Below are 15,387 nucleotides of genomic sequence, written 5' to 3' on the forward strand. Positions count from 1 at the left end.
TGCTCTAATCAGACAGACAGACATCATGGGAGGAAGTTTGAAAAAGAAATAAACTTTAACTGGATCAAAGCAGTGAAGAAGAAATCAGACTTTAGCCTGAAGATCCTCAGTGTGGATCAGTAGAATATCAGCCACATGTCTGCAGTTTAGAGTCAACACAACTTTACCATCAGAAATATCAGCACTAAACTAAAACATGGTGACTGACCTCAATGTCTGTAGTTTGCAGAGGGGAGACTGGAGAAAACCACAGAGCTGCTTCACTCCATCATCTTTCAGGTCTTTGTTCCACATCAGTTCCAGTTCTGTCAGATGGGAGGGGTTGTTCTTCAGAGCTGAGACCAGAGAAGCACAGCTGATCTCTGATATACTGCCGCTATTTAACCTGAATAAAGAATAAAAGACGTGTTGAAGCGACTGGAGAGACAGGTTAAAACTAAAATAATGAATAAATAATGAATAAAAATATTTGACTGAAAGCTAAAGTCCCATAAAAACGATCAAGTTAAAATATTAAACCAAGCAGAAGCAGAACATGTTCTAATGACGGGTGAAGGTCCATATCAAGGTGTGTTTATTAGTCTCCTCCAGGAGAAATCTGTGTTGGACAAAGAGCAGAGCTGCAACACAATCCAGAACCAGAACAACACAAGCAGCATCAACTGCAGGAAGAAATAGATGAGAAAAAGTTCAGAGGAAAAGTCTTCAAACACATCCCAGCATTGGATGGGCTGGACTCACACAGCAGGCGAATGTAACACAAATCTTTTTCATGTCTGAACGGCCCGGTTCTGATCGGTTTACATAAAAATAAGACCCCATTAGTGCGACGTCCATATGTGAACTGAATGGGATCCAGTATCAGAGCTAATGGTTTAAAAAAGCTCAATACCAGCCAAAGAAGAGAGGCTGGAGAGCAGGATCAGAGGTTTGCTGCAGGCAGAAACAGGTCCTCTTTACTACTGAAAATATTGGGTTATATCAGATCATCAGAACCAAGATGGAGGAACTCTGAATCAGCTCTAAGGTTCCTGATGAGTCCCCTGATGAAGCATCATTGGCTCACAGAGACATGGCTCCAACCCTCTCTGACAGCTGTCAGATTAAAGAGGACAGGTTCTCTCTGACCCGGTCCAACAGAACAGCAGCTTCAGGACAAAGCTGAGGAGGAGGAACCTGCTGCTGCCATCAGGGTTTTATTGCTTTTATTTTTCCTTTTTTTTTTATACTCTTTATTTAACATGTTTAATTACAATGAAACATACGACACACACAGAACCTGGGGCACTGATTCATAGTTAAATGGGGAAAAATAAAAAAAAAGAAAACATGAAAAATGTTACACCTCGTTATGCTTCCTGCCTGTTGTATTTCAGCCATTTAGACCAACTTTTGCTGTGGGAATGTCCTTTTATATATTAAAGATATGCCAGTTTTTCCATAGAGTGAATCTCCTTCATGACTTCCCACCAATGGTCTAGCTGGGGAGGGAGTTTCTTTAGCCAAGATCGTGTAATAGCTATTTTGCTTTCAGTTGATAGAACTTTTTAAAGACACTCATCTTCTTTCTGAAGCATTTCTCCAGATATCAGCCCCAGCAGAGAAATTCTAACCTCTTTGGGGATAATATATCGCAACATTTTCTTGGTGGTCTGACAGATTCCATCCCAGTAAGGTGCCGACTTTTGGCAGGACCAAAATACATGAGAGTGATTGATGTTCTGATGGCCTCAATCTCTCCTACATTGCTGTTCGTCTCCTCTATGTCTACTAATATTCTAGGGTGTAATAAAATATCTAATTAAACAATTACATTCAAATTCCTTCCATCTTTTAGAACTAGTAGATGTCTGTTGTCTCATACACATTGAAAGTCAATCACTCTCCGTAAATTTCCTTTCCCATTTCGACTTAATATTTATGGTGTTATTTCCATTATATTTCTGCAAAATTAAATATAGTTTGGATAGTTTTGCATGGGAGGAGGGTATAAGCATTTGCAATATATATATATGCAATTTTTACAATAGTATTACCTTCTGGAGGAACAGCTGGAGGAACAGCTTTTCTTTATTTTGGTATTGTAAAAAGGTCTTACCTGAAAATATTTAAATTAATCTGTATTCTCATGACTATAATCTATTTTTCATTTGCTCAAATTATTTAAATCAGTTACTTTCTACAAACTGGCACAAAGCCACAAGTCTTCCAGTAAAAAAAAGAAGTATCTAATGTTAGTCTTTTGTTTAAGTTCAATTATATGCCAGCCCACTAGGGGGCTCTGCAGGATAGGCTACGGCTCCTCTGTTCGGCTTGGGTGTTAACTGTAGGATGTTGGCTGCATGTTTTTGGTGGAGAAAAACAAATAAAAGTTCTCCTGAACTCATGTCAAAGTGGAGTTAACTTTGGGCTAACATCTAATTCTCCTGCATTAAAGTTTGAGTTACAGCAGTGCCACATCAGGAGTCCAGTGACATCTGCCAATTTGTACCCGTCAACCACTTCTTTTCAGATTAACAAAGTGTCTTCAACTATTCTAATCCCATTTTTGTCTGCAACTATTTTACCTTCCAGACGTGTTTGGGGTAGAATCCCACCCTGCCTAAGTTCAATCTGTTTCCTTCCAGTTTCTATTTCCTAGGAGCACCAGCAGATCGTAAATCTCATCTGAAATGAGAAACTAATAGTATTCCCTCATATTTGAAAGGGCCAGATCCCTTTGGTTAATATGGAATGTTTTAAATTTAATCCTTTGTCTGGTCCCAGACTTAATAAATCTTGACATCAACCTGTACCAGGCATGAAACTGTGTGCTAGATATTCTAATAGGCAATGACTTTAAAGGATTTAAAAACTGAGGAAGCTGACTGGGGCTCCAGCTGACCCCATTCTCCCCTTCAGTCTTGACACGGATGAAAGTGGGGTGGGGGGTGACCTTTCTCAGGTGGGCCCAGAGGGGGAGAGAGTGGTGGGTTACTTCAAGAGGGCCTTTAAAAAAGTAGAAAAGCGTTACTGTGTGTCAATGCCAGAGTCGATGGTGGTGATACTTTCACTGGCCACTTCAAGTATTAGCTGTGTGGCCTGCCTTTCACTTAGAGAACTGATCACTCTGATCTCCAGTGGCTGATGTCCCTTAAAGAACCTGAGTGTCCCTCAAAGTTAAACTTTGAGGGACGGCAGCAGAATACGCCATAAGATGTTCTTATTCTTAGGTCAGAGGTGTCGAGGTCTTCAGAGAGATCTCCCTATTATCCCAGGTTGGCTTACAGCAGAACAGTAACTGGTTTGCTGTTGACTAGAGTTAAATTACCTGTAGATAAATAGACTGAAAAGCGGCCATTTTACCATTGACCCAGTTACAGGAGGTTCGGTAAAGATGGGCAGGCAATCTGGGCAGGCTAATGATCTGTCCTTCTCTCAGTTCCTTTCAGAATGTTGGTAACTTTGACTCACAGTTTTCCATGAGCTCATGACGGGTTGACCCTTTCCTAGACCACAGAACCGACAAGACCACTGACCTCTGGCCAGACTGGGACTGACAGGTGACACATTAAAATGACCTACAAGACCTTTTTTCCCTTAGAGATGACTTTACAGAGGAACCAAGGTTCCTGGAGATCCTGATGGAGGACCATCTTAGCCATCCTTCCATCCTTCAGCAGGAGGAGGTGTCGCTCAAAGGCATCAAAAAAAGCGATCTGAGCTCATCTGACCTCATCAGGAAGGAACCAGGAAGAGCTTCAACAAAACAACTCAGAATAAAGGGGCAGAATAATCCCCTCTGGTTGGTTAATGAACACATCAGTAGTCCACCTGATGTGTTGAGGACCAGCTGCTCTGCAGACAACGTTCAAAATGTCGCCTGTATAAGGGACCAACATCAACAGAAAGATGAAGACGCCCATCTGAAGATGTCTGACATCAGTTTTGGCTTTTTGATTATTTAATTATACAACATGAATGAGAAGTGAAATGTGTTGTGATGTGTTGGATTTCAATGAAAGGTGAACATTTTCAGTATCTGAGTGTTTGATATTAGTTTCTGAATACAAAGAAAGTCCAAGTGTTAGATGAGCAGCTGATGGTCAGTATTGGCAGAGATTTCTGGATTAGAGAATGAACTCTGATGACCGGGTCATCTCAGCTACCATTGGGAAAGAGGAGCGCTGAGATTAAATCCTCCAACTTTTCAATGTGTGCTTTGACTGACCCTGATTCTGAAGAGCTGAACTCGTCATCTGTGTGAAACATCTTTGTGTTATGATTTTAACATTTTGCAGAGATTGATCTTTTTTTACTCATGATGAGGTTTCTTGAATTTAGGAGCTCAGGTTAATCATTTCACGTGTATTTTGTAGACATGAAGGAGTCTATTTTTCGACTAATTTGACCTTTTCTCTTTCCAGGGAAACAAAAAGGTAATAATGATAATGATAAAAAACAAAAAATAATATTTTTTTAAATTCTCAGCAAATAGATCTTTTACCTTGAAAAGTATCATCGTGGGGAAAAACAGTTTAATGTTTTTGCCAACTAGGATGTGATTCCAGGGCTCTATTTATTGGCAACATATTTAAGCTTTCATAGTGTTTCCATTATTTTTCCATCAATTATAATATTTATATATATATATAACTTTTTTTTAATTACAAATTTAGTTTCCATGTTTTTAGTTTTCTTTCACAATTATGGTTTATTAGTTATTATCTTTCTTTACATACATTCACAAATTTTCCTTTTTTATTATCGATTACATAAGGATAATATCCTTTTATAATCAAAAGGGTGGAACTGTGGTCAGAATATTTAGATTTCTCTTATTTCATATATTTAATGATGCCGTTTATCCAGCGAAAATGTGTGGTTATTCTTTTGTTTTGACTCTGACAACCTTCATAGTTTTTTCATCATTATAAGTAAGGGAGAAAAACTCTGTCTAGATCAGAACATTACTGTGCAATAAGGGGCATATGATGAACTGTTCTCTCTTTGCAAAGATAGGAAAATAAAGTGCCGACTGGGTGAAATCTGTCTATCTCTGTTAGGACCCCTTCCAAATAGGTGTGTCTTGGCCCCCATTGGAGCTGGGAACAGTAAAAAACCACTGCACAGAGGATTTAACTCTCTTTCTGTGAAGCTGTCCAGGGTTTCACATCGGAAGAGGCAACAAACATGGAGACGCCGGCTCAAGGCCCAGATCTCACAAATGAACAGAGCTACGTCATGAGGATTGACATTCCATAACCGAACTGCTGCAAAACAGGTCATTTGCAACACATATCTCTGAGTTTCAGAACTGTGAAAGCCACAGTGTGAGCCAGATGGGACAAAGGACCCCCCCACACCCACCCACCCACACCGCCACCCCCCCTCTTGCTTTGAGCCTGCCCTGCTAAGCTGCTGCTGGATGAAAACTAAAAACTTCCAAATGGACATGGAAAGAGGTTTGCTGGTCTGGCACCGTTAGGGACAGAACAAACAAAATGTCTTTGATGATTTTGATAATTTCATGTGTTCACTGATGAATAAAGACAAGGTTAACAGGACGGACCGCATGGAATATGTGTTGAGCTGTTGTTGAAGCTTGGACAAGCTTTATTCACTAAGGGTTTAAACACTGATATAACATTAGTGTTCATGTGTTCCTCAGATTCTCATTACATTTCCATTACCAAGTCTGACCAAGAGTCATTTAAGGGAATCCTGATGTCTATTCGCTGCTAGCTATTTCAGAGAAGGTGAAGAATCATCAAGTGGGATTGCTTATCCATTCCCACTTATTGTTTTTCACTTAAAATTTTTCTGACTCTAACTAGTCCCGCAGTTTTCAACCGATTTCAACAATTTTGGTATCAAAACGTTCAGCTTGTTCAGGAGAATTATGCTATGTCTTTTGGTATTTTTTGTAGTTTTCGCGATATTCAGCCTTTTCTGCATTTTTTCCCCATTGAAATGCATGTAGAATTCTTAGATTTCAGCAAAATTCATCTAAAACTTCATCATCTTTGACCTTTAACTACTTCAGCATACTTTCAGCTAGAAGCACCATTAAACTTTTAAAATGTTTCTGTATCTTTCTGCTATTACTGTTTAACTCGAGGTGCTAACGTCTCTGTTAAACACTTTAAAAAACTCTGAAAATGGAATACGAAAGGTGGATTCTTGATTCTCGACGTCGGAGTACACAGAGTGAAGCGAAAAGACTACAACTGTGTAAACAGGCCCCATTTCCGTTTCCGGTGGCAGGGGAATATTGACTATTCCAACAGAACTCAATGGGATTTACAAAATGCTAAATAAAACACTACAGGAACGTTTTTTCTTTACGAAACTTTTTTTGGAACGTCATTGAACAGCGCTGACGACCCGGTGAGCAGCATATTTTAAAAAAAGAACGTTTAAGGTTGTTTTAAGGACATTATCGGACATGCACAATGGAAGCCATTCCGAAGCAGCCAGGGGGTGATTCTGCATGAGCCAAAAAGCAGAGACAGGACCAATTGTCAAAATTTTGGTGTCGATCATTCGATTTCATCCTGGACACTACAGAAAATGGGCTTAAAGTGTTAAAAAGTGAACTTCTCCTTTAATAACAGGGGAAAAGAGTGATTTAACAATTGGAAAGTGATGAAGTATCACTGCCGGGTCTGACCCTTTTCTCAACATACAACCCTGCTAGACTTTGAAAATAAGACTCCGGGGACCCTACAAAATAAAAGCCCCTAAATTAAAGTCATATTTTTTTCCCCAGCATATGGCTCAACATTATGACTCAAACTCAACCACTTAAAAAAAATTAAATCTAGGGGGTTTTCAAAATGCCCCCAGTGGCAAATTTCAAAATAAAAGCCTCCCATTGCTACAGTACTTCATCTATTGACCTAAAAATGAGTAAAAAGAGCATTTTAATGATTGGAAATTCATCAAGTATCAATGTTGGGTTTGACCCTTTCCTCAACACACAACCCTGCTAGACTTTCATAATAAGACTCCAGGGACCCTACAAAATAAAATCCTCTATATTACACTCATGTGTTAATTAATGGAAATGACTCAGCATAATGACTCAAACTCCACCAGCTTGTTTCTATTAGACTCTTGGGACCTTTTCAAAACACACCCCAGCAAATTTCACAATAAAAGTCTCTCATTTACGCTCTAATATAGCATCTATTCACTCAATAACATGGAAAACTCTTTTATATGCACTCTTTGTGCCATATGGTTCATAGGTATGACCCGAACTCAACCAATTTCTTCAGATTACACTACCAAGGGCTGTTGACATCACACCTAAGTGAACATTTCTTAATGAAGCTCTAACATTTCTACTATAATAATGCATCTGTTAACGTCATAAGCAGATGCTTTGCTTCTGTCAACTTCCAGGTAAACAGATAATTTTAGACTTTTTCTTCTGGTTAATCAACTTTAACTAAATGTTTTGCTTTTAAGATGAGGTTGTTTCTAACATTATTCTGCCAAATGATTCTACCCTACAAAATCTTCAGATGATTCCACTTGTTTCTGTTGTTTGAAGTTTCTGGTTACTTCCCATCACATTTTCAAATGTTCCTTAGCTAATTTGTGCTTCTTTTCCTTCTTTCAGTTTCTTTAGCTAATTTTTCTCTTTTCATTCAGCAAAAAAAGCATTCCCACTTTGCTGTTTCTCCGAAACAGCTTTTTCTAGTTTAACTAAAGGTTACTGGTTCCTGATTAAGAAAATAATCTTATAAATTGTTATTTGGCCAAACAATGTTTTATTCATCTGCTCTCTTAAACTGTAATATGGTTTTCAACCATGCTTCCCTTCCTCTTTGTACAAAGTAGTTTAGTTTCGTTGAGTTTCCATAGTTTAACTTAAGAGTTTTAAACTGAAATATGTTTGACATGGAGCTGGATGAATTTTTTTAATAAACTCTTATATTTTGAACAGAAGTTGTGGTGAATTTATTCCATATATGTGCAGAATTAACTGTTTGACCATGATTAGAGCTCGAATCACTCTTTCATTTATTGTTCTAACAAACAGCTAGCAGGGCGTGTGTTCATTAACAATATATGACAGTCCAAATAATATCTGATAAAAAAAAGATATTTGCCACCAGTGTTAATTTCGTCAACCAGGACGGTTTGTTGGAGAAGCTGGGCGAAAACAACACCTGGATGTATGGAACCATTTCATTTCATGTATGGGCCTCGAGTAGCAGGAACGGGTGTGTGTGGGCCTTTGCCTGTATCTGTCTGTCTCTCTGTAGCAGAAAGATGTTCTACTGATAGACTGGATATTAATCGTTTAAATTTCCTCCTCCCAACTAGATTCCTGACACAGTGACACCACAGCCAGATCAGAGGTTGGGGAAGGAAGGGAAGTCTGTTGCAGAGATGGTGGGAGCCCCCCTCCCCCATACAAACCTGACTCCAAAGAGCAGAAAGCCCTGGAGAACTCAATGGTAAAGTGGATTGGGCGTTCTGGCCTGCCTGCAAGGACCATTGAGGATGAAGACTTTGTGGATATGATGATCATCATTTAAACTAAGACTACGACTAAATTTAAAATAAGCTGACGAAATTAACACTGATTGCCACCCCTACCGGGCAATAAAGATCTTAAGAGTATCACAACATAATATGGCGTCCCACCTGGCTGGGCATTGAATATAACAGTTATTCACAACACAGTGAATGATGATGTTTGAAAAAACAGGGAAAACTCACTTAAGTTTCTTCACTTTGCAGATTGAACTCTCCAGAATCTCACACAGATGCTTCATTCCAGAGTCTCCAAAGGTTTTCCCTCTACTGATCTCATCTATTATGACTTCAGTCAGATCAGAGGGTTTGGACTTCAGAGCTGAGGTCACAATTTCACAGTCAGCCTCATTGAGAGAAAATCCACCAAGTCTGTGATTAGAGGAGAAATAAAGTCAGTTCTAATGAAATCAGACAATCTGGATGATAAACACAGACTAAAACATGATGAGCAAACAGGGAATATTTATTAGTGTAATTAGAGCTGCTACTAACAGTTATTTGAAAATCAGTTAATCTATCAAATACGTTTTCCACTAATTATATTAATAATCAGATAGCCAAAGATTTCTTACAGAAGACTTTTATTTTATTAAACCAGGTGTAACTAACTTTTCTACTTGTGGAAAGAGCAGATTGACATCTTTTTTTTTTTTGTTGATCTTAAATGCAAAATGTTTATATCATTTTTTTAGAATCTGGGTCTAATTTCTGCTCTAAGTGGGTCTCTCTGTCTGCTAAAAACAAGTTTTAGATTCTCTATACTCCAGTTAATGATTAATTGATTGATCGATCGTGAAAATAATTTCTTCAATGATATGTCAAATATGTGTAAATACTGGACAGAGGATGAATTTAATAAGACTCTGAATGTAAGATGTATCATCGATCCATTTCAATGGTAGAAGCCTCTATTCAAACTTTGAACAAATTAAAGACTCTTTGGGGCAGCTAAAAAGACGTTTAACCATATTGAAAAGATTGAGTTTTTATGGTTGGAAAAGATCGCTAGATGCGAGCCGGCACTACCATCCATGTTTACTTCTGGAAAAAAAAAAAAGCACGCTGGCCTGCGACGTCATTGCGTCCTCTACTGCGCATGCAGGAATCTTGTGTTATATGACTGCAGTTCACACAGGAGATCATATACAAGTCGTATTTAATTGGAAATATGAACAGCAACATGGAAAAAATCGGATTTCGCAAAAAAAAATCGGAATTGAGCATCAAGGCCTGCAGGGTGAACGTAGCCTCTCATTCTGCAGCTAATCCATCATGTCTTCTGCCGAGATCCAAGCAACACAGAAATTATTTCATTCATGTCAATAAAATCTTTCTCATCGTTTCTTTTCTGCTTCTCTCAAGGTGGAAATATCCTTATTTAGCATTTTTATAGGTTTTTAGTATTTATATCCTTCTAATCTAATAAGAAATAGAAATGTGAGTTCCGCTCAGAAATACATCCATGGATTAAACTAAATGACACATCAGGGTTTTTGATTTCTTCTATCTTCCTCTTTATCAGCAGTTTTTTCTTCCTACTAATCAAAATATTTGACCAGAGGCCATAAAAACAAGGGAGAAATTCTCTGGAAGAATCTCCAGATGGGCAGGGACACTAAAGCATAACAATGCCTCCACCTTCCAGTCCAGATCCATCCAGCCTCTCTGGATCTGCTACTGAGAGATGCAGCAGCAGCACCGGGAGCTCAGAGCCTCGTACAGAGGAGGAGAACGGGAGAACCAAGTGTCCTCTCCAGGACTGAAGTCTTAGAGAGGTTCTGAGATTCTTCCTGCGTTCCACACTGCTGCCCATGTTGGCTCAACATCACTCAATAATGTTGCTGGGAATGGGAGTGGGAAATTCCTGCATTATCAGCTCTAAATTCACTGGATTCTGGGAAGTTCTGGATAATGCTGCAGCCCCACACTGAAATTCAACTCATTGTTTCATGTTTCCTGCTTATTAGTGAATAAATCATGAGAGGAAGTTTGAAAAAGAAATAAACTTTAACTGGATCAAAGCAGTGAAGAAGAAATCAGACTTTAGCCTGAAGATCCTCAGTGTGGATCAGTAGAATATCAGCCATATGTCTGCAGTTTAGAGTCAACACAACTTTACCATCAGAAATATCAGCACTAAACTAAAACATGGTGACTGACCTCAATGTCTGTAGTTTGCAGAGGGGAGACTGGAGAAAACCACAGAGCTGCTTCACTCCAAAGTCTTTCAGGTTGTAGTTCCTGTTTAGGTCCAGTTCTGTCAGATGGGAGGGGTTGGACTTCAGAGCTGAGCCCAGAAAAGCCCAACTGAGCTCTATTAAACTGCGATGATTCAATCTAAACAGAAAAACAAGACTTTAGTTCAATTCAACAGAATGCCCATGAAACAAATTATTAACATATAAATAATAATAATACAATATAGAAAACTAATTTGAGTGAATGTAGAAGTCCCAGAAACTCGATGAGCTGATGTTTAATTTCTGATCCAGTAAAACGGCTGGAAAGAGATAAACCAAGCAGAACCAAAACATGTTCTATTGATGTTTGAATGTCCAGATCAAGGTGTGTTTATTAGTCTGACATCAGACTCCCAGAAGCCATGTTGTCTGGGGCTTAAATGCCACTGGTTGGGTCTCCGAGGTCAATAAGTCTCTAAGCTCTACATGTCAGGCAAGCAGCAGTTCAAAAGCCGCCATGATGAAAAAAAGTTTGAGGCATGAGCAGGGACACCACCCTGGGGCCAGGCCTAGGGTTACAGTTCTTCAGCAGGTGCCTGTAGGTCGGCTTCTTGCTTACGGGCTGGTCTCCGCTTTCAATCTCCGACTGTGGGCCTCTGGATGTCCTGTGGGGGGGCACTTCAAGGTAGAGAGTCGAGGGCCCTTTACTAGGGGCCCTCCAGTCTCTGTACAAGCGGAGCTGGAGTTGCGAATTACTGGCGTTAAGTTGGACCTGTTCCTAATGCATGTTGGAGTCCGACAGCGCTGCCCTCAGTTACCGGTTGTAGAGGCTGGAGAGCAGGATCAGAGGTTTGCTGCCGTGAGGAAACAGATCTTCTTTACCACCAATAATTTTGGGTGATATCAGATCATCAGAACCAAGAGGGAGGAACTCTGAATCAGCTCTAAGGTTCCTGATGAGTCCCCTGATGAAGCATCATTGGCTCACAGAGACATGGCTCCAACCCTCTCTGACAGCTGTCAGATTAAAGAGGACAGGTTCTCTCTGACCCGGTCCAACAGAACAGCAGCTTCAGGACAAAGCTGAGGAGGAGGAACCTGCTGCTGCCATCAGAGTTTTATTGTTTTTAAGCCTTTATTGTCATCTTCTTAAACATTATTTTCTAGATAATCTTATTTTATTAGGTGGTTGTCATCTCTGAATTATTTCATTAGAACATGTTTGTGGTTCTGGTTCTACTCCAGAGGAACCAAACACCATTCTAGATGTAAAGATATGGATAAGAAATAAGAAATAAAGCCATTTTACCTGTCTTGTCTAACCATCTGAATCAACAACAAAACATTTTAGGTTTAACATTTAGAATCTTAAACAGGAGAATAATTAATTTACAAGGTAAATAGCCTTAGAAATTATATTCTGACATTAAGACAGCCACAGTTTATAAAGAAAATTAATTAGAATAAAGTTAGGTAAATTTGATTTAAAGTATCAGTGAATGATGATGTTTGAATCAACAGAGAAAACTCACCTCAGTTTCTTCAGTTTGCAGATTGAACTCTCCAGAATCTCACACAGATGCTTCATTCCAGAGTCTCCAAAGGTTTTCCCTCCACTGATCTCATCTATTATCATTTCAGTCAGATCAGAGGGTTTGGACTTCAGAGCTGAGGTCACAATTTCACATTCAGCCTCAGAGAGAAAACAGCCTCCAAGTCTGTGATTAGAGGAGAAATAAAGTCAGTTCTAATGAAATCAGACAATCTGGATGATAAATATTAGCATGTGTGTTATCACCATACTGCAATATCACTCTGTGATGCGATATTTTGCCCAGCAATCAAAATGAAATGTACTGATAAAAAAGCAAGCGCAGTACATATTCAATAAAATCAATGGCTCTGTTCGAAATCCTGGGCTGCATCCTCCAAGGACGCGGTCTACCTAGACTGGATCCGTCGAAGTCCTTGAAAATAAGGAGACCGGAAGAGTTTTGTCTGTAAATTCAAACAGGTCTACCCTTTGGCGGGTTTTACCGTGAACCGTGTAAGTTGACACACAAAGCAGGAAAAGAATGAAAACCAAAGTTTTCAAAACTGTTTGTTTATTTATTTATTTTTTTTAATTATAAAGTCAGCAAAGATTACACTCACAAGAATCCAGAGTGGAATAAATGTTCTGTTGGATTAATTGTACATAAGGTATTCTACTTTAATCATATTATACTTACACATATTGTTTTATTCATATCCCTATCTTACTTAAACATTTAACTTTGTTTGCTGTGTTACTAATGCTTTGCTGTAAGTCTGCAGAAGGATGCTGACGGCAGGTCACGGCTGAGGTCAAGGCTGTGGAACATGGAGAGCTGCATACCCAGATAAGGAGAGGAATTCTCTTATCTCATGATGTTGTACAGAAGTTTCTGTGAACAGGTTTCATCTGGTTTTCCACCCTCCCTTAGCAGATTGAAACCGCATTGTAACCAGGGCATTCCTGATCTAAATAAAAGGACAGAGACTGCTTCAGAGTGGTTTGGAGAATTGTAACTGAACAGTCTCTGATCACTCTCCTTGCAAGTAAATCATACTCAATTCTCTGTGTCTTTCTTTGTGCAGGTTGCTGAATAAGGTGTTTGGTGTTTAAACCTAACAGGTAGAAATATATAAGTAAATCTAAACAATGTATGTATAAAAAAATATATCTGCAAAATCTCTAATATTCAACAACAAAAAATACTTAAATAAGCATATTGTGCAAAACGGCAATAAAAAATTAGACTCCTATGAGATTTATAGTCCCCACCCTGCAGATCTATTAGAATCTGTCCTTAAATTCCAGCCAAACCCATTTAGACAGTAACAGATTAAAACCTGTAGATAAATCAAACATTACCGCCACATATCTGACTTTATAACCATTAAAACAACTATTTTCATTCATCTCAGACGGAACTATTCACAGACTGGATTATATTAAACTGAACTTCCAATATTCACCACTGTTCGGCGCCAAGTAACATTTCCTCTGATCACGGAGCAAATCCCGGCTTGCTTGGACTCGCAATGAATCCTGGGTAATCCAAGGATACCGAGGATAGATCGGACCCCTCCTTCAAATCAGGGAAAAAGAAGGACGCATTTTAAGGTCGCATAACGAGGAGTCTTGGAATCCGACCAGGCGCCGCGCTATGACGTAATCGTCCTTCTAATCTGGCCTTCTAAGGACGCAGCCCATGAATTCGAACAGGGCCAATATGTGTTCTTGAGCGTTCTCGTGTGCTTGTGATACGTCATCAGCCTCAGCCCGAGCACTGTTCCAATTGCCGAGAACACCAAACCGAGAACGCACCAAATCCCCGGATGTTGTTCTCGCCCCGCCCTCTTTATCGATCAGAGCAGGCTTGTCCGTTTTTGAGATTGACAGCTGTCCCAGCATGCACAGCGGCAGCAGCAGCTTTCAATGGAGCGCTCCATTGAAAGTTAAGTTCTCCTTCTGGTGCTGTTGTTCACTAAAAGCGCGTTTTGAGATCATTTGTGGAGAGAATGTTATACCTCAGAGCATCACGATATGGTCAATTTACTGATTTAAAGCATAATAAAAAAAAAAAAAAAAAAAGATTTCTGAAGCTCAGAGAACCGCAGCAACCAGCAGAGCTCCAAAGCTAACGGCAGTTAGGGCTAACCGCAGCCCGTCTGCAGCAGCCCTCTCTCAGCATAGCCGTTTGTGAAGCACAGCTGGGTCTGATTTTTTTTTTTTTTTCATTTGACAAAATGTTCATTTGATTTGTGTTTATCTGACTGTGTTCATTATTATTCCCCCATTAAATGAAAAGAGTCAATTTATTATTACAAAGAGACTATTAATAACAGGATGTGAAATACAGCTCTAGAAGAATCGAGCGTATGGTGACGTCATGAGTACTGTTCTGTTCCAATTGACCCATATCTATGCTGCATGCTCGGGTTCTTGCCAAGTCCACACTTTCCTTTGTTCTTGCCAAGACCAGACTTAGTGAGAACGTGAGTACGAACACGCATTCTCGTGAATAGAGAAAAGTGTTGTTGAGACTCCTCGTTATGCGGCCTTAAAATGCGTCCTTCTTTTTGCCTCTTTTAAAGTGGTCCGATGTATCCCCGCTGTCCTTGGTTTTCCCAGGATTCATTGCGAGTCCAAGCAAGCCGGCTGCTCCGTGATCAAAGGAAAGGTTACTTGGCGCCCAACAGTGGTGAATATTGGATCATCCAGTCAGATTGATTCAACGTTTTCTATCTAAGGAAAACCAGCTGATTGCATCGACTTATTGACTCAAATGCAATCCCTCACACTAAGCATGCTTGTAGCGACAGTGGAGAGGAAAAACTCCCTTTTAAGAGGAAGAAACGTCCACCTTGAGAATTGGAACAGGCTGATGACGTTTCAAGATTACACAAGCACAAGAGTTAAAAAGATATTTTTAACGTTTAAGTCCACACATCTTATGCTTTGTGGTATTCTGTACTTTAAAGATTCATCTCAGTGGTCACTTTTTAAACACCACAATGTATTAAATAAATACATATGCTGGGAGCCAATTCTTTTTTACATCTCTTTAATATTTTGTTCTATTCAGCTACACAAGAATCCTCTTTAAACCAGTAAGAATTGTACTTTAAATGTGACTTTACCCGA

General features: G+C 39.4%; 1 protein-coding gene across 6 annotated transcripts in view; it reads right to left on the minus strand.

Moving 5' to 3' along the window:
- Positions 1-19: 19 nt before the first annotated feature.
- LOC119778798 (NACHT, LRR and PYD domains-containing protein 3-like) overlaps positions 20-15,387 on the minus strand; it is a 31,347-nt gene continuing 15,979 nt past the window's right edge. For 5 of the 6 annotated variants that reach the window (XM_038278211.1, XM_038278202.1, XM_038278188.1 and 2 more), the window contains 4 exons: positions 12,248-12,433; positions 10,696-10,872; positions 8,719-8,904; positions 20-385 (listed from right to left, as the gene is read on the minus strand). In XM_038278211.1, the coding sequence (XP_038134139.1) occupies positions 190-385; positions 8,719-8,904; positions 10,696-10,872; positions 12,248-12,433 (745 nt within the window). In that variant the 3' untranslated portion in view covers positions 20-189. Of the gene's footprint in view, positions 386-643; positions 663-8,718; positions 8,905-10,695; positions 10,873-12,247; positions 12,434-15,387 lie in introns of those variants that run through there. The other variant, XM_038278218.1, reaches the window with a different exon arrangement.

The sequence above is a fragment of the Cyprinodon tularosa genome, unplaced genomic scaffold (genome assembly GCF_016077235.1).
Source record: "Cyprinodon tularosa strain WSP-4 unplaced genomic scaffold, ASM1607723v1 ctg1013, whole genome shotgun sequence".
Classification (NCBI taxonomy): Eukaryota; Metazoa; Chordata; class Actinopteri; order Cyprinodontiformes; family Cyprinodontidae; genus Cyprinodon; species Cyprinodon tularosa.